Consider the following 23,631-nt stretch of genomic DNA (forward strand, 5'->3'; position numbering starts at 1 on the left):
CAATACAAAATAAAAAGTATAAAAAGAAAGGAAAAGGAGCTCTTGGCATGGATTCACTGGAGAGGGAGGAATCTGAAGGCAATTATGAAATGGTTCAGGTGAAAATATCAGGTCTTGAAGTCACAGCAGTAATGATACGAGTGACAGAGCTGTGTACCCATGCATGGCTTACACTAACTCAGTCTGAACAAAAGCACTACAAGGTAGGCACTATGTCATTTCCATTTTACAATGAAAGAAACTGAGGCACAGAGGGTAAATACTCTGTCCAAGGGCATAAACTAGAAAGTGACAGAATTAGGAGCAAACGCAGAGATTTGTACTCCAGAGTCTGTGATCTTAACCTCTGTGCAACACTGCACACAAACAGGGGTGGGAAAGGAAAGCTGTGGAGCAGATGCCAGGGGAGTCAGACGAAGGGGCTGTTGGGAAGGATTCAGCCTGTTTCCAAACCTTTACCTGCTTATGCTTTAACACTCGCTAAATCCATCTTCCCCAGAAAGTGGCTATGTGGAGTTTTCAGTTCTACCCTGCTCTGCTGGTCCCCAAACAGGCCTACAGGGCTGGTTGTGCTGTGAATTGCCAGACTCCTGCAAGGCTATTGCCTTTATTCGTAGAAGAGAGTAATTTCCCTTTTTTTACTGAAAAATGGTTGATTTTCAGTGTTTCAAGTGCACAGCAAACTGGTTCAGTTATACATACATATATACTATTTTTCAGATGCTCTCCATTATAGGTCAGTACAAGCTACTGAATGTAGTTCCCTGTGGTATACAGCAGGTCCTTGTTTAATTTTTATACCCTATTGTGTATCTGTTAACCCCAAATCCCTAATTTGTACCTCCCCGCTGTCCCTGGGCTTCGCGGGTGACACTAGTAGTAAAGAACTCAGCTGCCTGTGCAGGGGGTATAAGAGGTGAGAGCTCGATCCCTGGGTCAAGAAGATCCCCTGGAGGAGGGCACGGCAGCCCACTCCAGTATTCTTGCCTGGAGAATCCCATGGACAGAGCAGCCTGCTGGGCTACAGTCCACGCGGTCGCAAAGAGTCAGACACCACCGAAGCAACATGCACAGCACTTCTACTTATCTATCTGTAGCTCTACACCTGTATAGATCAGTCTCTATGTATCTATCTAGATGACTAGATCAGATAGTCTTTACATCTGCTATGTAAATTCTCCTTGAATCAGTTATAACATCTCCCTGATTCTGTCATTAAGTAAATAAAAATCTTTGACATGTGTTCGTCTTTAAAAAAAAAAAACAAACTGGAGAAATAGCAGTGAAGTTTAAAAAACACAAAACTTTCTGTGAATAGTAGGAGATGGTACGAAAATTATTTCAAAGGCTCTGTTTATGGGAAATGAGAGTGCAGTCTTTGCAGAGATCGAATTCCCTAATGAGAACGTTCCAGAACTACTTGAGATGCCCAGTGGCAGTAAATTGTGGGGAATGGGCAGTACTCACCCTGAGGCTCCCAGGGAAATAAAGCCTGGAAAAGGAGGGATTCTGATAGGGAGCACAGCAGATTCTGAGACAGCCCCAGGTCAGAGGCTTGAAAGGCTCGGATGTGGTGCCTGCCTTTTAAAGCACGGCCCGGGGAAAGTCAGGGAGTAAAGCTGAGCATCAGAGGAGCTGACTGAAGGCCAGGGGCTGCAGCAGAGCGGGGTTTGGTCCCATTGTAGCATCTTTCTTTTCGGAAGCTCAAATGGCTTTACCCGGAAAACTGCTCGGCACTCCCCTCTGACATCGTGTATGGGTGCTGGCTCTTCCGACACAGACGAGAGCCGTGACCATCCACATGTACCCCGTTCCCCAGGAACTCCCCTCCCCATGACCCAGGCCAATTCTGGACCACAGCCTCTGGTTTTAAGCAAAACGGATTCCAGGATACTAGTCCTTAGAGCATGTCCGCCGCGGGAGAATTTCTGCTCGCCCGGGGTCCATTCCTAGGTCACTCTTGTCAGTCTGGGCAGCAACTGTAAAGGTGGTGAGAAGAGATGCCCGCGCATCTGACCCCAGCACGTGGTGACAGCGACAGCGGGCATTCTCCATCACTCACTTGACACCAGGCTCTCCGATCCTCTCTTCCTGTGGTTTAGTTTCATGCTCACAGTAACCCCATGGGGAGGCACTGTGACACCCCATTTGCAGGTCAGGGAAGAAAAGCCCAGAGAGATGAAGCAACTTGCCTGGAACCACAAGGAAGGGTTCCCCTGGCACTCCGGCCCCAGAGACCACACACACGCCCACTGCCCAAGTTCTCGAAGCAGAGCAGGGGGACGTGGTCCCTCCAAGCTTCGCCCATGTCTGACACATCTTTTCCCCACTCTCCAGATAAAGGCGTAGTTACTGTTTTTGTTGTTTAGTCACTAAGTCATGTCTGACTCTTTGTGACCCCATGGACTGTAGCCCACCAGGCTCCTCTGTCCATGGAATTCTCCAGGCAAGAATACTGGAGTGGGTTGCCATTTCCTCCTCCAGGGGATCTTCCCGACCCAGGGATAGAACTAGCATCTCTGCGTTGGCAGGTGGGTTCTTTACCACTGAGCCACCAGGAAAGCCCAAAGGTATTGAGCCCAGGCTGATTACAAGGCTCGGACAGAAAATGGTGTGACCATCTTTCAGGAACTGGAGTGAGAAGTCCCACCCATGAAGGAAAGCTAGAAACTTGACACAGAGCTCCTCCTGTGGAATCAAGTACAGCAGTCCTCCACAGGGGGTTGAACTTGAGGGACCAGCTGAAATGTTGGCTTTCACCCATTAACAGGTCACGACAATAAATAGGTTCCCGTCAGCCGTTCATCCGGTGATCTCGGGTCAAATGCCTGTCACCTGCAGGCACCCTGACTCTCGCCTCAATCTGGGGGTGTCATTTCTCACCCACTAACCCAGAAGAAATATCAACAGTGTAGAGGCAGGACCTCCCCTGCCCAGGGTCATGGCAAGTGGGGTCTCAAAGCACTTCCCCCAACCCACCTCTCGGACCCTGCAGTCCTTCCTTCTCAGAGAGGCTGGCCTTATCTTCCAAATACAGGGTGGTAAGAGCTTTCACTGGAAGGAAGATTCCTCTACCCCAAAGAACATTAATTTAGAAAAGCAATTTTTAAAGGACATTAAAAAAAAAAAAAGTTCACTTTTGACTCATTTAAAAGACATCTGGGGAACTTCCCTGGTGGTCCAGTGGCTAAGACTCCACAGTCCCAAGGCAGGGGCCCTGGGTTCAATCCCTGATTAGGGAACTAGATCCCACATGCCACAATTAAGACCCAGTGCAGCCAAATAAATAAATAAATATTTTAAAAATGAAAGATATTTGGGAGTAGGAGAAATTCAATGTTCCAGACACAAACATAGGGATTGGGGGTGGGGCAGTGAGCAAAACACAAAAATCCATCCCCTTTTAGGGCTTCTAGCACTTTCCTTTTTAAAAGATAGATTTTCAAGGAAATAACTGAGGTGTCTGAGTAGCATTTATAGAGAACATTTTCCATGCAGAAAAAATGTTTAATGTGGCTAATTGATACCACCAGCACGACCCCTAGATGGGACTTGCTATGCTTGAGAATTTATGTTTTTGTTTAATCATTAAAACAGCCCAGTTGGAGGCAGGCGCTGTCGTCCCTCGCCCAGATGAGTGGCCGAGACTTGGTGGCATGGCTGATGGGGGCCAGCCTGGCTCCACCAGCCATGCCCTTGATGCAGGAGGAGAGAACCCTGGTCCAATGATTGAGTTTAGAACCGTGTCCACAACTCCCAGAAAGCTGGGTGGTGGTTTATAATTGTTGTTCATCAAGGTGGATGTCAGAGACAGCCTTCAGAATCTCAGGGCTCACGTGTGATTTAATGGAGTTGCTAAACTTCCAGTCCAAGAACTCGTCCTGCCGTGATCCACAGGACTGAGTAAAAGTTTCAGACCTCTGCCGGCGTTTCACGTCTGTAAACGATCAAAGAATGTGTTAATGAGATTTGCTGTGAAATGCAGAGGAATATAAACCCTTCCCCGTATTAACAGAAGTGTAAGGGTGTAACGTTTAATTCTTTGTTTATCTCTAAAGCGGCAGAATGTGGATGCCCTCTCTATAACATGCTCACGTTCTGCAGCTCTGCACAGCCCCACAGACAGCGTGTGTTAATTGCTATTTTCTTGTCCTTTTCCTTCTGCAGATGATCATTCCCGGGTGAGGCTGCAGACCGTAGAAGGAGACAACTCAGACTACATCAATGGAAATTATATTGATGTACGTATTCTGGGGCTCAGATGGTAAAGGGTCCGCCTGCAATGCAGGAGACCCAGGTTTGATCCCGGGTTGGGAAGATCCCCAGGAGATGGGAATGGCAACCCACTCCAGTATTCTTGCCTGGAGAATCCCATGGACAGAGGGGCCTGGTGGGCCACAGTCAAAAAGAGTCGGACACAACTGAGTGACTAACACGTATTCTGACCTGTCAGTAAACCCAACAGTTCTGGCACGTAGCATCCTGTGTATCTGCTCCAAGACAGGTAGACACAGGTTCGACCAAACATAGCAGCCCTGTCCCATACGTGCAGAGCTTGACCGTGAAGACAGGTCAGCCTCAGGCTGATGAGCCTCCCCCACCAACCCCCATGACAGTCTCTGCCCTCTTGGCCACTCCATGCTTACGCAGACTAAGAAAATTGCATTTCCATTTTTGTCAATAACTTGGATTATTTGACATTTAAAGAAATCTGTTTGCATATTAATAGGACAAAACTCTCTAATTCCTCATTCGATGATTTGCCATCTCCTGTCATCACGGCACTTTTAAGTTGCCTTCAAAGTCGTCTGCAGCTGTTAACCAGGACTTCTGACACACGCAAGACGTGTCATTAAATATGTAGGCTGCTTAATTATTGAAGCCTGCTTCTTTGTTCATTCTGCATCATGTTAACTGAATGTCTTACATTAGAATAAATTCTTTGGGAGACAGCATGTTTTCACTTGAAAGAATGAATGAAATCAAAAGTAGACTGAAAATCAAGGGAAGACTGCCGTTACCTCCAAGGCCCAGTTTAGACTGAAGAGATCTCAGCTCCTGAGGCATCGTCCTCTGCGCTTGGACTTCATGCTGGTTCTTAATCCACAAGCATCTCTTTGCACAGGTTTTATTCAGATGTGTGGGTTCCTTTCTTGTCTTTGTGGAGTATTACTAAGAATATTAGCATCACAATCACTAAGAGTTATCTAAAAATAACTCTTTGGAAAAGACCCTGATGCTGGGAACAATTGAAGACAGGAGGAGAGGGGAATTACAGAGGATGAGATGGTTGGATGGCATCGCTGACTCATGGACATGAGCTAGTGGGAAATAGTGGATAACAGGGGAGACTGGTGTGCTGCAGTCAGTCCATGGGGTTGCAAAGAGTCCGACATGACTTAGCAGCCGAACAACAACAATATTCTACAGGATATTTGGGTAGTGCTCATTGGGAAGGTTTGGCACTGGGGGTTATAGAGTTGAGGGTGGGGCTGACGGAGGATTATCTGAAGAATAATTCATATCTCAGTCTTCACACACCCCTAGACTCTCCTTTTGCTAATGACCAGAAACATAGCTAACCCAAGGCAGAACTTCTTATTAACTCACAGTTTCCTCCTAGGGCACACTGACTTATTCCTTTGTTCAGGAAATGTTTAGGGAGAACTTGACAGGAATGCCCAGAGGTGCCCGAGACCTGTTACCTTCTCCCCGAGGCCTCACAACTTAGAATCTGAAGTAAGAACAATCTTTGCTGTGATGCTCCTTCCCTGGGGAAGAGTCCAGGGGAGCCCTGTTCATACTGCAGTGCAGCCCTCCAGCCCTTGGGGTCCTTGAGCAGAGGGACAGTGTCTGGTCGGGCTGTATTCTGCCCCATCACAGGCTAGGATGCCGTAAGCCCTCAGCGTCTTCTAAGTCACCATCTGAGCAGTAGCTGTGATCAGATTAGGCTTGTCCTGGGGGCCTTTTGTGGAGAAGGCAATGGCACCCCACTCCAGTACTCTTGCCTGGAAAATCCCATGGACAGAGGAGCCTGGTAGGCTGCAGTCCATGCTAAGGGTCGGACACGACTGATCGCCTTCACTTTCACTTTTCACTTTCATGCATTGGAGAAGGAAATGGCAACCCACTCCAGTGTTCTTGCCTGGAGAATCAATCCCAGGGACAGAGGAGCCTGGTAGGAGGCGGTCTATGAGGTCACACAGAGTCGGACACAACTGAAGCGACTTAGCAGCAGCAGCAGGGGGTCTTTTGAACTAAGCTTTAAAGAACAGCTGTGTAAGGCTTCAGGTGGTCCAGTAGTGAGCCGCAGCTACTGAAGCCTGCAAGCCCTAGAACATGTGCTCCGCAACAAGAGAAGCCACCACAATGAGAAGCCCACGCACCACAACTAGAGAAAGCCGTGTGTAGCAACAAAGACCCAGAGCAGCCAAAAATAAAGAGAAAGAGAAAAAAAAAAAGAACGGCTGAGTAGGGACACAGAGAGGAGAGGACATAAAAGTCATGAACATACTAGATTCATTAGTTTTTGTTTTTAATAGAGAAAGAGTCAGTATTCAGGGCCACTTTTCACTTAATCGGTGAGATTTTATTGAGCATCTATTACATGTCAGTAACTGTTTGAGTTGCTGGTGTTCTAATTGTGAATAATTCAGGCCAAGACAGAATACTAAGCACTGACATAAGAGACCTAATGATCTAATGGGGAGAAAGAGACCATAAATGAAACAATCACTGAAGTCTGGTATTTTGGACATCAGGTGGAATAGAGTGGGTATCTCCACTGAGAAGGTGGGGGTCCGGGCCAGCTGGGTATCTCAGGGGGTGAGCCTCCAGGCTTGGAAGCAGCCCCAGGAAAGGCCTGGCTGAGGAGCACGCCTGGCAGATGTGGAGTGATCTGGAGGGGGTGGCGTCCAGGTGGTGGGGTGAGGAAGGTAATGGGCAGGTGAGTGCGTGGCGGTGAGGAGTCGGGCTCTTCCTGTGAACCAGGAGGTCAGAGGGTCAGCACAGAGGAGTGACTGGATCTGGAAGTGAGAGGAGAGTGAACTGTGGGTTGGCGGGAGTCAAAGTAAGGCTGGCTGATGGTGACCTGGCCCATCAAATGACCCTCCCCTCTCCCAGCACCTTGCAGCCCCACACAGACAGTGGTGAGTCCCACCAGGTCCTGTCTCGTGGAGCTTATCAGCTGACAGGAAATGCGTGCCCATCAAAATAACCCTGCTTAGTATCTGTTGTGACTCTGTGTCAGAGACCTACTCCCAGTCGGGGTAGAGAAGAATGTGTCTGCTTTTGTTGTTCACTCTTCTAGACTTGCTTTCAAGAGCAAAAAGACCTAAGTGGTCTGAGAAGTTGGCATTTCCTCTCCAGTCTCTTTGCTCTCTTTTCCGTCTGGCTTTGGGCAGTGTTTTGTGCCTTCTCAGGGGAGAGAAAGAGAAAGTGTTAAGATCTGTGGCAACATTATACGTTCGTGCACCCGCTCAGTCGCTCAGTCGTGTCCGACTCTTTGTGATCCCATGGACTGTAGCCCACCGGGCTCCTCTGTCCATGGGATTTCCCAGGCAAGAGTACGGGAGTGAGAAGCCATTTCCTATTCCAGGATGTTGTGTGTTACCTGTGTGTCATTTTCTCTAAGTTGACTTAACTTGTTGACTAACCTGCAATGTCCCTGTTCCCTTCTTGCTTTGGTCCCAATTTTCATCTTTCCCCCTTCTTGTAGGGTCATGATAAAAGGAAGGGGTCTTGCAGAATTTCTGCTTCTTTAAATTCCTGGTCCTGGTACAGCATCATGTCTTGGTATCTGTAATGTTTAAAAATGATGTTTGGTATACCCACTCCAGTATTCTTTCCTAGAGAATCCCTTGAACAGAGAGGCCTGGCCAGCTGTAGTCCATGGGGTTGCAAAGAGTTGGACACGACTGAACGACTGAGCACAGCACACAGCACATTACTATTGATGTGACTGTCTATACCAATATAACAGAATATGAGTTAAGGCTTTGTCACATTGCCAATAGCATCCGAAACACAAATGAAATTCTATTGCGTATTCCTAGCCGGTTTGCACTCTAATCAGAGTCGTGGTCATGTTATTTCAGAAAATCCATACGTTGTTAGTGTTTATTGCTCATCCGTCATCTCTTAGCTTGTGTGTGATTAAGTTACTCACCCACTCCTCACTGTGCAGGCATCAGAACTGTTACACACTGATGCGCCTTGGCTTATTAAGAGATGCTCAGTGGTCCCGAGTCTGGTGATATAACTTCCTGGTAATGCAGCTGTTGATATTTGAAAGTGCATTCATTTTGGCAGACTTAGTATGTACTTCTGTGCTGCTTATTGATTTTCAAGTTTGTCTAATATTCTTTCTCATTTATTTTTTAGGGTTATCATCGACCCAATCATTATATTGCTACACAAGGTAAGTTGATTCCAGCTTTGATGTCTTTTTTGGTTGTTTGCCCATTCTCTGTCATTTCATACCCAGCTCACCCTCCCCAGGAACTCTGTCACATGCTGCTGTAGCCCCGGGGGCTGATCGCATTTCCAGCCATCAGCACGTGCACTCCTGGTTTCCTATCAGAGGTCCTGGCGATGTAATCATTCAGTTAGAACTTCATACTGAGATCAGTAGAGAAAATGTGTCCATCAATTAATTATTGAATTAACTCTGCCTGCCTTAGCAATTAATCTGACATTTGCTAGAATAGATTTATAGATACTTGTTGAAGAAATAGATACTGGATATTCTGTGTATAAAGACCTGAGCTGATCGCTGCTGGGGATGTGAGCCGAATCCAGCAGGCACCCTTATTACATCGGTGTGAGTTAGTAGGGAAGACGTGTGCACAGGCTGTATACTTAAAACCTTGTGTGAAACCAACATGCCGTTGTAAAGCAGTTATCCTCTAATTAAAAAGTTTTTAAAAGCCTAAAAGAAAACAAATGCCAGCATCATGGGTCCTTTGTGAAAATTAAATAAGATAAATGACACCTATTCAATACTGTTATTATTAGTATAATATTTATATGATTAATATAAAATATATGATTGGTATATGATTATAAATATGACTAATATAATAGATATTACATAAATACATATTTATATTAATATAGCAATATAAAATCAATATATTAAATCTATAAAGTTAATATCTACTAAATTTATATTGATATATAAATATAATATAATAAACATTGATGTAAATATTATAATAAACATTAATATTATTATTTTAAAAACACCTTTTGTGAGAGGTACAGATAAGGTGTTAAGGAAAATATAAACATTAATGTAAATATTATAATAAACATTAATATTATTATTTTAAAAACACCTTTTGTGAGAGGTACAGATAAGGTGTTAAGGAAATTCAGAAACTCAGACAAGAAAGAGGTCGTTTTCAGGTGGGATGGTTCAGAAGCAGCCTTGTGGCAGAGGTAAGCCTGGGCAGGGAAGGTGTGACTGGCAGAGACATCACGAGCAACAATCTGAAAGCAGCAAGTCCATGCTCCTGGGTAGAAGACAGTTGGTGTCTCACCGTGGCTAAAGGAAATGGAAGGCCAGAGGAATGTGTCGGGGAAGTCCATGGCGTGATTTTTTTAACTTATTTAATTCAAGAACAGTTGACGTCCAGTGCTGTGGTAATTTCTGCTGTACAGCAAAGCGGTTCAGTTGCACACATTTACATGGCGTGGTTTCGGTACCGTCTTCCCCACCAGTGATGGGGCGGGTCATCTGTGGAGAGTGAGGATCATGAGAGACTGAGGCTTTCAAGAAGAGGTTGCTGAGCCAGTACAGGTGAACAGAGGAAGTGCTGGGAAACAGAGACACCCACTCGGGTTGAAGCGATAGGGACGAGTGAAATGTGAGTTCTCTGTGTTGTATCACTTAATCATTGTTTCGGTAACACATCATATCCCAGAAACAGGCATGGGGAAACCAAACGGATACAACCTGCAACCAGTTAGGAGTTGGCAGGGGGGTGCGTGAGAAAAAGTCAAGGATACCAAGAAATCATGTGTGTAAAGTCTCAAATTGGAGACAGGGAGGCTTGAGTGTCCACTGGGCCCTGAGGAATGGGGAGGCGCTGAAGGATTGAGGCCAAGGTCAGTGGCGAGTCAGGAGGGAGAAGAGGTGGTCGTAGCCAGACACCAGAGTCCCGGCGCCTAGAGCAGCAGTGTCTGGCAGAGCTCTTTGCTCTGGTGGAAATCTTCTCTGTGTCGTCCGGTATGGTGACCTCTAGTTATCCATGGCCACTGATACTCAGAGTGTATCTACTGAAAAGAGGAACTGGATTTCAAGTTTAAACAGCTGCAATTGGCTTTTCCCCATTGGAGGTGTCAGGCAGCAGAGCTCTGGGGCAGACAGTCTCTGGGTGTGGCCGGAATTATCCTCCTGATCCCCACGGCCACAGCAAAATCCTGGGGGGCACCACTCTCAGAGTCCAGTGCTGTGTCATCACGTCCAGATGCTGCACTTGGTCCAGTGTGCGTCCTTCCAGAATGAAAGCAGCAGTGCCTCACTCCATGGTCGGAAGGAGAACCGCACAGACAGTGCCCACTGTGAGCCTGGCAGAAGCCTGGCCCTTGGTAGGAAATGCTAAGGGCTCCAGAAAGCACGCACTTGGTTTGTCTCACATCTGGGACAGAGTGAGGATGTCTGGACCCGACAGCCCTGGGAGCTTCCACACAGAGTGGACCAATACTGGGGCTTCATACCTGTCCTCCAGGCTGCCAGAATGTTCCCAAGTCAGGTCATAACAGCTCTGATTTATACATGGGATGATTATCGGACATTTGCAGTTTTTACAAATTTACATGAACATTTTGTTGCAAAATATACAAAACACTTCTGAGTTCTTGTCGAGCAGCCCACGTTCTCATAGAAAGTATAACCAGAAAATTAAATCTGACTTAAATGTCCACAGTTGAGGGCTGTAGATTCATGTGAACAAATAGCCAATGGAAGTACAGATTGAAGACCCCAAAGTCCTATGTGGGGCCCCTCCCTCGTTCATCCTCTCTGCCCCTCTGTCCCCAAGGGGAGGTCACCTCTGGAAGAAAAAAATGCCATAACAGAAGTCACTTTCTGGCCCCATTAGAAGTAGTTTGAATGATACTTATTTGCTCTGCAGCCATCGTTGGCAGCCTTCACCCTATCAAGTATTAATGAACAGATATATTTGCAGACAGATGAGAAATGGCAGATGTCCTCAGTTTGAAGGAGACCCCCACGGTGCCCTTTAGCGGAAAAGGGCCCCCCCACACCCTACAGAGCATGGCCCTTTCCTCGGTGACTGGTGGGCCACAGGCTGGACTTTAAAACCTGGCAGTTCTTGCATCACTGTTGCTGGTGCAGAAGAGGAGGAAATGAGCTGATTTTTAATCTAACGTTCAGTCCAGATAGTACCCGTCCTGTTACGAGTGATACCTTCAGACCATGATGTTCGGATTAAAAAGTCAGAATGTCTTTCCTCCAGTGCACCACAGGCACAGTGTAACTGGTGGCCTCGGGTAGCCGGTGATAAAGATTTCTGCTCATCTGCAGTAATCGACCGGGACAAGATGGAACATGTTCGTGGGTGGCCAACAGAATCACGAACAGCCTGATTCTAAATTCAACAAATGGAGTGATGAAGACTAACAGGCAGATGCCATGTTTAAATCCCTCCTTGCTCTTTTTGCCTCTCTACTTTGCACTGAGACGAGTCTTTAAAAATCTGTTCACAGCAGGAACCCCTGAAACTACACGAATGGTCCATTTTCCTGACAACCAGTTCTATCCCCAAGAGTTGGAAATACATAGATTCCTAGCAGGTCCCCTCAATGCAGAGGGCATGTCATGACCGTATCCCTTCAGCCTCTCCCCCTCCCTCCACTTTATTGATTTTTCTACGAGTAACTGACTCTGACCTTTGGTGATAACGGTAATGTTTCTGCAGATTGAAGGGACCACATTCAAGCCAGAGTGGTGGCTTTTTTGAGTGTGTTCTTCCCGTCTCCCCGCCCTTTAATTGTTCTTCATCTGGCAGCTAATACATTGATGCCCCACTGCATCACATCTGCCTGGCCAGATATTAATACAGTTATAAACTTAGGACTAAGGACCTGCCACACAGGGGTCAAAGGACAGACTCATGTTTGTAGCTGCCTGTCCACACTCACGGAGAAGGCAGTGGCACCCCACTCCAGTACGCTTGCCTGGAAAATCCCACAGACAGAGGAGCCTGGTAGGCTGCAGTCCGTGGGGTCACAAAGAGTCAGACACGACTGAGCGACTTCACTTTCACTTTTCACTTTCATGCATTGGAGAAGGAAATGGCAACCCACTCCAGAATTCTTGCCTGGAGAATCTCAGGGACAGGGGAGCCCGGTGGGCTGCCATCTATGGGGTCGCACAGAGTCGGACACGACTGAAGCGACTTAGCAGCAGCAGCAGCAGTCCACACTCAGAGCCAGGGTAGAGCTGGGGGTTCAAAAGCTGGTTCACAAAGAGACGCAGTACTCACTCAGGTGGGTGGAGTCACCCAGAATGGATCATAATCAATCAGAAGATGCCCCATAGAGACCACGGAAGAGACCACCACACAGGCCGTGAGCTGGAGGAAGCTGTGCATATCAGAACTGCTCCTCCACAACCAATCATGAACTCGGGGTGATGGAGAAAGGAAAGGGAAAGGGTTAGTCACTCAGTTGTGTCCACTCTTCGTGACCCCACAGACTGTAGCCCACCAGGCTCCTCTGTCCGTGGGATTCTCCAGGCAAGAATACTGGAGTGGGTTGCCATGCCCTCCTCCAGGGGATCTTCCCAACCCAGTGATCAAATCTGGGCCTCCCACATTACTGGGCCTCCTTATCGTCTAAGCCACCTGGAAAAAGGTTCTCTTTACTATTATTTAGGTTTATTTTTCAAACTGACTCAAGGGTCCTGCTTCAGAGAACTCAGGAAAGGCGGTGCAAGGTACTTACCGAAGAAATGGCTGTAAGTCTGTGGTGGACACGGCTGTCCGCTCCCTCTGACTCACGTCCAGGTTCCTCTGTGGGCTGGAGATGCATGGAAACACGGGGGGATCCAGAGGATCCTCCTGCATCACAAAATCTGGGGTTCACGTTGCAGTTTAGGGGTGGGGCACCTGCACTTGGCCAGGGTCTCGGAGGAATGGGGACGGGTGGATAGGGAGACAGGTGTTAGTCCAGAGGGTAGGCCGAGTGGGAGGACACCCGAGATCCAAGAGGAGTGGGGGCCCGAAGGAGACGGCTGAGAGGGGCGTGGCACCTGGGGTGGTCTTAGTTGCTGGTTGAAATGGATCACCACTCAGGAAAAGTTCACACAGACACACAGCTTTACATGGAAGTTTAGGCATGCTCTGACTTTCTACAATCCAGCCTGAAAAATTCTATGCCCCCCAGATTAAAACCCTTGAATTGGGGAGTTGGAGGTGCTACGAACAAAGAACCAACAGGTGAAGTGACGACACTGATTAAAAGGCTTTGAACAAGGAGCTTTGTTTAATGAATGGCAGAGACGCAGGGAGGGAAAAGGAAGGGTGTTTCTAAGCTGTGTGGTGGTGAGAACAGTGCTTTAAGAAGATTAGTTAGTGTGGAGTTATCCTGGAAAGAAAAACCTGGAAACAAAGAAAGCAGGGAGTAACCATAAGAAAATTTGGGGTAGAGATGAATAGTTCAGACAACAGTAATGACAGTAATATAGCTGTAGTTTTTATTTTATTCAACAATCCAGGTTGCATATGACTAAAATATGTTTTCTAATATTAAATACAATATGTTCTGGTTTCAAAACTGTTCATTTTTAAGCATGATTCCTTCTCATTTAAGAAAATGTAATCAGTATATTTCCTTTATGTTTCAGTAGTTAGGGTTGATACAATACTATTCTTCCTGAAACACAGCTTTTTTCTTTGTCCATTCGCTCAGTCAATATCAAGTGCCATTTATGGACTAGGCTTTGTGCTATAACTAAGTTAATGTAATTTCCATCCTTCGACCATTTAAGATATTACTTGTCTCATTTCATAAATAAAAGACTTGAGGCCCATGGAGAGAAGCAGGGGTTGAATACAGAGCTAATGCATAGCTGAGTGCCTGTGCCGTGTATGTCTCTCTATGTCTGGATAATGTGTGATCCCCACTGGGCACTGTGTGCTGCCGCTTACGTGGGCCTCATGAAGGTCACCCCTCAAAGTCACATGATGAATCTTTTATGAAATGAATCTAGGATCCAACCCTTTCCTTCTAAGTAACCAGTCATGTCCAACTCTTTGTGACCCCATGGACTATAGCCTGCCAGTCTCCTCTGTCTGTGGAGTTCTCCAGGCAAGAATACTGAAGTCGGTTGCCATTCCCTTCTCCAGAGAATCTTCCCAACCCAAGGATCAGACCCAGGGAATGAACCCAGGTCTCCCGCACTGCGGTCAAATTCTTTACCATCTAAGCCACCAGGGAAGCCCTTTCTATGTAGCAGTTCTCTAAAAGCAAATTTTCTATGATATGTTCATATCTGAAAACACCTTTTAATTAAAATGGTCTTAAATGTCCTGAAATATGACTCTGAGTATTTGAAATTGCCTTGTTCCCAAGTGGGCCTCTGGACACCTGTCTGGAAGACCTGCTGGTCCAGGGCTTAGCTGGTCCAAGGAGCTGACGCTGCTGGTGGCAAAGAGACTCGACATGGCCAGATCAAGGCCAAGTTCAGAATTCCAGTCAGGGGGCCAACCCTGTCGAATTAGCACAATTCAGCAAAGAAGAAATAATGAAGTAGCTGTCGGGAGCCTAACTGTATGGATTTTCACAATCTAGGGTTAGAAAGACATTCATCTTTCCTACTCAGAGACTCTGAACACTCAGAGTTCAGAGTTTCAGGGCACCAAGTCATACTGGCATAGACGCAGGAACTGATAGAGAAAACGCGATACCAGATACTTACTGTCCATCAGACAGAACCGCTTGTCAAGGGCAGTCTGCGTCTCAGGCCAGCCAGAGAGGCAGATGCTTCAGCAGAAGGCCACTTCCTGGCTTGCATCTGAAGAAGAACCACAGAGTTCATCCACTGATCCACAGGCATGTATCTGCCCATGGCCTGGTGGAGGGCGGGAACGAAGCAGATGACCAGTGGGTTGGCAGCAGCCAGGGAGGGAATGAAGGGAAGAACAGACGAGCAAACGGGGGGCTGCCGGCCACGTGCCCGACACCAGTCAGGACTGGAATATTCCACCCAGGCCACAGGACGCCTCCTGCTGGCTGGTGACGTGTCTACTGACACAGGTGGATATTTGTCTTCGGTATATGTGATTCCGCTCTAAGTTAAGGACTGGTCAACTCCTATTCTGGTGGCCACTTTTTCTTTCGACGTGTCAGTAAATTGAGGCACTGTTTTTGGAGACAGTCCATCTTGTCAAAGCCACTGTTTAGCTCCCCTCTGACTCTGTTGGTGCTCACCTCCATCTACACCTTAGATGGTCAGTCTTATTTGTCCATAATTATAATCTGTTACTAACTTGGAGAAACCTGAGACAGATTTTCTCCCAAGACTTTGAGCTAAGGGCAGACTTTCACATGAAAATAATAGGGGCTTCCCTGGAGGTCCAGTGGTTAAGAATCCGCCATGCAATGCAGGGGACTCGGGTTCGATCCCTGATCCAGGGAAATCCCAGCTGTCTTGGAGCGACTAAGCCCGTGTGCCACCGCTCCTGAAGCCCACGTGCCCTAAAGCCTGTGCTCCACAAAAATAGAAGCTACTGACATAAGAAGCCTCCCCACTGCAACGAAGAGCAGCCCCTACTTGCCGCAACCAGGGAAAGCCAATATGCAACAACAAAGACCCAGCACAGCCAAAAAATAAATAAATAAGGCTTTTTAAAAAATAAAGAAAAGGAAAATAACAAAAATGTGGGTCATGAAAGTTTACAGTGAAAATACCTCCAGGTCCTCCACTACTGTAGAACAGTTGAAACTTTGCTGCTGTTGAAACTTTTCATTCTGTTTACTCTTCATCTGTTTTTCTTCTGAATTTCATCCACATACCCTGTGTGGTATGAACATTGTTAATAAGGGTTTTCAGAAAGATGACTATGGGTTATGTTTTCCCAGGCATCTGAAGCAGTAAATACCATTGCTTAGAACAGAACACTGCTTTGCTCAGCAGGTCAAGACTTGTCAGAGGGTCAACGCAAGTCCCACACTCTGTAAAGAGCTTTTGTCTCCTGGGTTCTGGCCTCCAGGTGGAGATGAACACTTGAAATTATTTCTCAATAGAACTGAAACATTTTTTTATATCCAAAGCTAAGCCTTCAGGAAACATCTTTTGTTTTTATCCCTCCAAGCACCAGCTCTGCACGCTCCTCAGGCACAGATTTTCCATTAGCTGCTATTGTTCTTCCTGCTGAGCTGTTCCCCCATTGTCAAGGGTTGTAGGTTACATTTGGATTCACTTATCATATCCTACTGAAGATTGGTTTACAAGTATTGGTCAGTAAAGTGGAATATTCTCTGGTCTGCAAACTTCAGGAGGAAGACCGTGAGGAAGTGTGACTTATATGCAGATCTCTGAGGAGGTGTCAGTATCCCTGACACCCAGGGCCATGCCCTCCACGTCGGGCTCACCTGCCTCTTACTCTCCATCTGCAGATCTTCAAGGCAAAATGAATAGGCGCAAGCAACAGCTTATCCACAAACTTCCTCTGAAACAATAATTTTTCTTCACCAGGTTAATTTCAAATATACTGGCCAATATGCTCAAAGGTCTGATCACAGACATTGCTCAGCCCCGTGCTCTTCTTAAACTCAGTCGTTAGAAGGGAGAACATTTAAAGCCGGCTTGCGAATAAAAGGATGAAACCGAAATTAGACCGTGTTAGATACCATCCACCGTGTTGTCCTAGGTGCTATGGCAGAAACACGTCCCTCCAGGAAGGGAACCTAAGTTGATACAGAATAACTGGAAGACAGATGATGTCCTGCAGGTTCTGGATCCTTGAACCAAATGTTTTTTGAATCTTTCAGAGTAATTTAGAAGCGTTCCTGTTTTGTTTTTTAATATTTATTTATTTGGCTGCACCAGATCTTGGTTTTGGCACGTGGGATCTCCGTTGCAGCACACAGACTCTGTAGTTGTGGTACGCAGGCTCAGTAGCTGTAGCAAGAGGGCTTGGTTTCCCTCCATCATGTGAGATCTTAGTTCCCCGACCAGGGATTAAACCCGTGTTCCCTGCATTGCAAGGTGGATTCTTAACCACTGGACTACCAGGAAGCTCCCAGAAATGTTCCTCATTTAAAGTAGAAAAATTATAGCACCTTTTAGAGCTGGTAAAAACTTTAAAAATCTTCAAGTCCAACTCCCTTCTTTTGTCATCAAAGCAGTTGGAACTTAAAGCACAAACAGCTTTAAGTGACTCTCATCCATGTCAGCTCAAATGAGTCACATATGCAGAAGGCTTTGTGAACTACACAGGTGAGCATTCGTACTCGAATAGGGCTTATGCCGGGTTCATCTTAGGAGGAACAGCCTGGGTTCCTGGCCTCCTAAGGTGCCTCAGTCAACAGTGAGGAAGAGATAGAAGGTCTCATCGTTCTCCCAGGTTCAGCCCTGAAAGAATGGAGCAGTGACTAGTGCCCAGGTGTTTTTCTCCAAGGACTGGCATTCCCCCACCTTCACCCACTTTTGCAGAGCCAAGCTGTTGCTTTCAGGCCTAGTCCATTGAAAACTGAACCAATATTTCTGTGCATCTACCTAGGGCCTGCCAAGTGTGGAGTCGGGGACAGAGCATGACTCAGGAATTAGACAACGTGGCAGCCAGCTGTTACCGACCTGTTTGGTAACAGGTTTGCTGCAGTGTCAGATTTGGGCAGGACTTCAGCTTTTTTTCTCTCCCAGCCCTAAACTGTTGAGCGGGTGGAGAAGTGAGCCCTGATTCAGCCCAAGAATCACTCTTCCTGAGTCTCGGGACCAGGATCCTTTATTGCCCATCAGGGTGGTTTTGGATGAGTCTCTCAAGGCAGCAGACTTGAGGAAGTGTCTAGCCATTGCGAGCTCTCTTTCTCCCCTTCTCACTCAAAAGGATACTTCTGGAAACTTCCCAATACCATTGAAAGCTCGAGACTGCCTTCACTCTGCTCTGTCTAGGGAGTCAACTTACCTCTATTTTGTTCATTTATTAGATTTATTCTCTTTTGTCTCAAATAAAAGAGGATCCCACTTGTGCACTGAGAAAAGCTTAATTAAAGAAGAGAGTGACTAACGAAAGCCTTAATGTCTCCGACAGTGGCCCCTGAAGCATGTGCAGGGAAGTTTTTGCCTTCGTCTTGCTTCTCCTTGACAGAAGGCAGGCGGGTCCTCTGGGTCACCCAGCCCCTCCACGCTGAACGCTGCCGTTCTTTCTTTTCTCCTTGATTGCTTCTCTCTGTGCCCCTCTTTGGAGCGTGAACAAGCACTCAGAATGAGTACACAAGGCTTCTCTTTGGAGACAGGCCTGATGGATGTTCTGCGACTCAGCCTGCAGGAGACTCTTGTGCTGTGAGCATCTGTCATGTTCCTCCCTCCCGAGGCTGCAGACACTTTCTCAGCTGCCTCTTCCCAGCTCTTCGAGTGGTGTTTCCATCCAGCTTGCTGCGGGGATCAGGGACCAGCAGATCCCCAGGAGTGCGTTTCTGTACCTGAGCGTGGGCTCTTGCCCTTCTCTGTCAACCACCTGTCCGTTCTCCTCTAGCACGAGTTCTTCTTCGGAGGCCTCATCTTTGCCGCCACTCAGATCTGACTTATCTGCTGTATCCTTCAGTTTCCATGTCAAGAACAATAGCAGCTTTTGCATTCTTTCACAGTGGTAGGGCTTCCCAGGTTGGCACAGTGGCAAAGAATCCACCTGCCAATGCAAGAGATGCAGGAAGGTACAGATGCTGTCCCTGGGCCTGGAAGATCCCCTGGAGTAGGAAATGGTAACCCACTCGAGTATTCTTGCCTGGAAAAATCCCATGGACAGAGGAGCCTGGCAGGCTGCACTCCATGGGGTCACAAAGTCTCAGACACAACTGACCACACACCCAGACTTGCATTCCTGTTCACAGTGGTACCACTGCAAGATGGAAATGTTTATGTAACTGCTGGGAATGTGTGATTCTGGAGGAGGGCTAGGTTTAGTCCAAAAGGAACAAAATCCAGTTTCAGTTCAAAGTGAAACCTGTGGCAAAACAATAGTTAACAACCACCCTTGAAAGATGCAGCTTCCCAGATGACTCAGTGAATCCACCTGCTAATGCAGGAGACATGGGTTCAACTCCTGGGTCGGGAAGATCCTCTGGAGAAGGGAATGGCTACCCACTCCAGTATTCTTACCTGGGAAATCCCATGGACAGAGGAGTCCATGGGATTGCAAACAGTCAGACAGGACTAAGCGACTAACACTTCCACTTCACTTTCACTTCAACAGTTCACTTAAGCAAAGGGGGTTTCAGAAATGCCTTGGAACATTCTAGTCCTGGCAGGAGTCACCCTGTTACTGGTTTTTGTTTGCAAATATTCCTTTGTTTTTGCAACATGGTCACAATCCAATTTTTTAATTCTATGGATTTTGTTTTGGCCCTAAGATTCTTTCATATACAAACATGTTTTATGTCAGTAACCAGGACATGGATTTTACCCCTCCCAGAGATGGTGGAGCAGAATGGTTAGTTAGAGAGTAGACACTGACGTTACACTGTTGGAGCTCAGACACCAGCTCTGCCAGCAGCAGCTCTGCCAGGCATTAGCTGAAATTCTTGTCATCATTCCATTGATTCCAAAGACACAGCTCTCAAGGCACATAGGCAGCCAGGCTTTAACCCAAGTGTAGCGTATGCTCACGTCGTCTTCATAAAAGCTAATACATCCTACACCTGTTCGTGCTTCTTCCAGGATGTTCCAAAGGGAACCACTTAGGTTTTCACCAGCATTCCACATTCCCCTCCAGGGTACAAAAACGATCGTCACTGTTATTGACTTTTAAACAGATGTGGGTTGCAAAGACAATAAGCTGTCATCCACTGCAGAAAGCACATTTTCCTTTGGTTTTTGAAGTCTTGCAGACATTGACCATTTCTGATTGCAACAAAGGACACCAGCGTGGGGTCCTGCAGGCCTCTCTGAAGCATCCTTAGGGTCAGGTTACAGGTAAGTGAAACAGCTTAATTCCAAACTGAACAAGTCCCTCTCCAACAGGCTTCATCCAAAGCAATTTCTGATCGAAGAGTCACACAGGATACCTTAGAGAGAAGCTTTGGAAGCCAAGAAACCACTAGAGAAGAAAATGGAGCTGAGCAGTGATCTGGGAAAGAGAACAGATGACAGAGAAGCAGAGCGGGAGTTAGAGGAAGACGTAGGGAAGACCTGTGCTCTAGGCCTGTTTCTGCAGCCTGTGTTGGGTGGAGCCGGCAAGGCAGACTCCAGCTTCTGTTTGGCTGACCAGATGCCTCAAAGTGGCCAATCTGCACCAGGAAGCTGGGAGACAGAGTAGGGCTGGAGAAAGAGGAATTCTTGCTCCAGGCCACTGGGATCAGCATCACATAGTGGAGGCCCAGGAAAGGTGGGGGTTCCTTGATCCCTGCACATTAGCTTAAGAGAAAGACCATGGAGTCCATCATTGATGTGTGTACAGTGATTTTTAAAATTAGTGTTCTTTTTAAAGTGCAATAACATTATCATGGTTAATATGTTCTTTAAAATAAAAAACCCAACGAAACATTTACATGCAAATAATCAAATGCAAACATTACACTAGGAGGTAATTGTGGCTTTGAGTCCTTGCAGGTGACCCCACCCTGACCCCACACCCCAAGCCCCCCTGTTCGCACAGAGGAAAGTGAAAGGGATAGTAACAATTTTTCCAATAACTTATTAGCAAGTTTCCAAAACAAATTTTCTAGCAACACAGAGACTAATTTTATTCTGCTTTTCTTTTCTAACAGAGATTTTGTTGTAAGTTTTCTTAACGTTGAGAACATTGGTACCACATTGAAGAATCTCTTAATTTTGAGTATGTCAGTGTTTTATAATTAAAAATATGTTTGTTGGTTTTAACAAAACCCTGTTAGCAATTTAAATCATCACATGGCAGATGTGCTATGGGAGCACCAATGTTATTTCTAATATGACTTTTTATTTTTTAGCCTTTATTCAGGATTTTATTAACACTTGAGTGTATCTAAATGGTTAGGACTATTTGTGTATCAGAAATAATTTAAGGATGGTCTTGTAGATTTTTTCCTTTGAAATGTCTCATACAAATTAGTTTTAACCCATTGCTTTTGTTTAAGAAAAAAGAAAACTTCTAAAAATATCATTTCAAACTTTGGTCTCAAAGCCACTATTTTCATTTATTTTTGTTTCAAGGTCTTAAAGTAGTGGATAAGAGAAAGAAAGAGGGTATTCAGAATACATGACTCATTTTAAGTTTACTTTTTTTGGAAATGTGCTTCTTTATCTGTTTTTGCTGTTGACTTGAGACATAGTTAAAAGTGGTATGGAAATGCATGAACTTTGTCCTTATAAAAATAAATTAAGGAAAACCACAATAAAAATTATGAAAGCTATTAGAAAATTATAACAGAAAAGAAACTATAATAATGACTAATCAAGGTAGGATGAACTCATATTGGAACTAAGATACTAGACAACACAAAGATGAAAAATGGTAAGGTGACGATTAGAATTAAATAGGAAGTTCCTGGCATCTCTTTGGAATATAGTAGGTATTATTTAACATATCTTTATTCATGCTAGTGTGCTAGTATTAGTTGCTCAGTTGTGTCCGACTCTGCAACCCCATGGACTGTAGCCTACCAGGCTCCTCTGCCCATGGAATTCTCCAGGCAAGAATACTGGAGTGGGTAGCCATTCCCTTCTTCAGGGGATCTTCCAAACCCAGGGATCGAACCTAGGTCTCCTGCGTTGCAGGCAGATTCTTTACCTTCTGAGCCATCAGAGAAGCCCCATATTAAATAATGCCTACTATATTATTCTCTGTTGTTCTTAAATATTTCATAATTCCTTCTAGCTGAATAAGTGAATAAGATGAGAGTCAGAGTATTAACCAGAAAAGAGCCAGAGATTGAAGGGTTATGACAGACACTACAAAGATTTCCAGGCTCTTTTCGATTTTATATGTAACCTGTCCATTAGTGTTTGGTTTATACCAGTTTTCTCATAAGTAAGTCTGACATGATCTTTTGGGGTCCAATCAGGATTTCTTATGTTCTTGTGCTGCACCTGAAAACCGACATCCCATGACTAGTTATCTAGAGAAACCCACGGATATTTGCGCAGCTCATATTGGCACACTTTCTTGTTTCAGTCTGAAAGAATTTTAAGGCATGGTTTGAGTGCAGTGTACCATCTGTGAGAATGGTATGTCCCAGAGGGCGGAAGCAGCACACACGGTAGATGCCGAGTTTTCTCAGATGTGAGAGGAGTACACGTACCTTGTGAGCCAATTCAGGAGAAACAGGGTGATCAGCAAGTTCCTGCTCACCAATCAACTGGGCTTCAACTTAAAAAGGAAAAGAAAGGAAAACAAGTAGAAAATTAAAAAAAGAAAGACTTGGGCTGTGTAAAAAGGGATTTGTTATTGTGTGACAGCCACGTAAATATAGGAAAGATAGTAACAAAAAAGAAAGGAAAAGAGGGAGGAAGGAAAAGAAAGGAAAAAAGCACTATTTGACATCATCAATTTAGTCATCACGTTTGACACTACTTCTTAGCAAGGCATATTTCATAATAGCGCCAATGCCAAATTTCTCTTCTTTTTACTACATTCAAATTGAAATTCCACTGGACTGGTCACTAAGTAAAACTTCTAGTAGACTGGTGAACATCCTTATTCTATAATTCTGGACATGAAGGGTGTTTCACATAAGAGTTGCCCTTAGAAAACGCTGCCAGTTATATTTTTGAGTTGAGATTACATAATGTATTCTCATGTTTTCCCCATCATAGAATAATTCTGTGTTTGCTTCAAAATCCTTAGTTGATTTTTGTTGTTCCTTTTAAATGATAATCGGGGGACAGGGATGCTCTTAACAATTCAGGAAAATAAACAGATTGAATCCCATGCAACCAGCCATCTCAGCTTTGCTTCTCTTTTTCTGCAGCTGAAACCAAAAATTATTCATAAAAATTCCATGGTTTTTGCTTATCTAGCTTCAGGGGAAAGCCAATGCACCTATCAAATAAGTGTTGTTAAGGTTTATTAATTATTAATATGAAAGCCGACTGTTTTCTGTGTCGCCCTTATGCCTTTTGCGACGTACCAGATTCAGTCCGTAAAGCATGGTGGCATATTTTAACTTTTACATTTCACTACTGCAAAAATGAAAGGCTACTAAATGTAAAATTATAAATGTAAGTGTTACGGAAGCATCATAGTGAAAAAGCATGTAAAGTTTTGTAATAAAAACTTACTCAGAAGCCGCTGAAGGGACGTCTAATGCTCCAAACGTTGAGTAACTGACTTCATAATACTTTATGTAGATTATCTCCAGCAGCAGTGAACAGAAATTTAGGGCCAGTTTTATTTATGAGTAAGAGCTTGAAAATGAATGCATAAATCCTAGACCCCTGTTTTCCATTCGGTGTCCCACCATCGG

At 45.4% G+C, this 23,631-nt stretch overlaps 1 protein-coding gene across 6 annotated transcripts in view; it reads left to right on the forward strand.

Annotated features, from left to right (window-relative positions):
* PTPRM (protein tyrosine phosphatase receptor type M) overlaps positions 1-23,631 on the forward strand; it is a 666,464-nt gene that overhangs the window by 591,357 nt on the left and 51,476 nt on the right. For all 6 annotated transcript variants that reach the window (XM_070778532.1, XM_070778534.1, XM_070778533.1 and 3 more), the window contains 2 exons: positions 4,168-4,241; positions 8,383-8,419. In XM_070778532.1, coding sequence (XP_070634633.1) covers positions 4,168-4,241; positions 8,383-8,419 — 111 coding nt within the window. The remainder of the gene's footprint in view (positions 1-4,167; positions 4,242-8,382; positions 8,420-23,631) is intronic.

This window comes from Bos indicus, chromosome 24, assembly GCF_029378745.1.
Source record: "Bos indicus isolate NIAB-ARS_2022 breed Sahiwal x Tharparkar chromosome 24, NIAB-ARS_B.indTharparkar_mat_pri_1.0, whole genome shotgun sequence".
NCBI classification, from domain to species: domain Eukaryota; kingdom Metazoa; phylum Chordata; class Mammalia; order Artiodactyla; family Bovidae; genus Bos; species Bos indicus.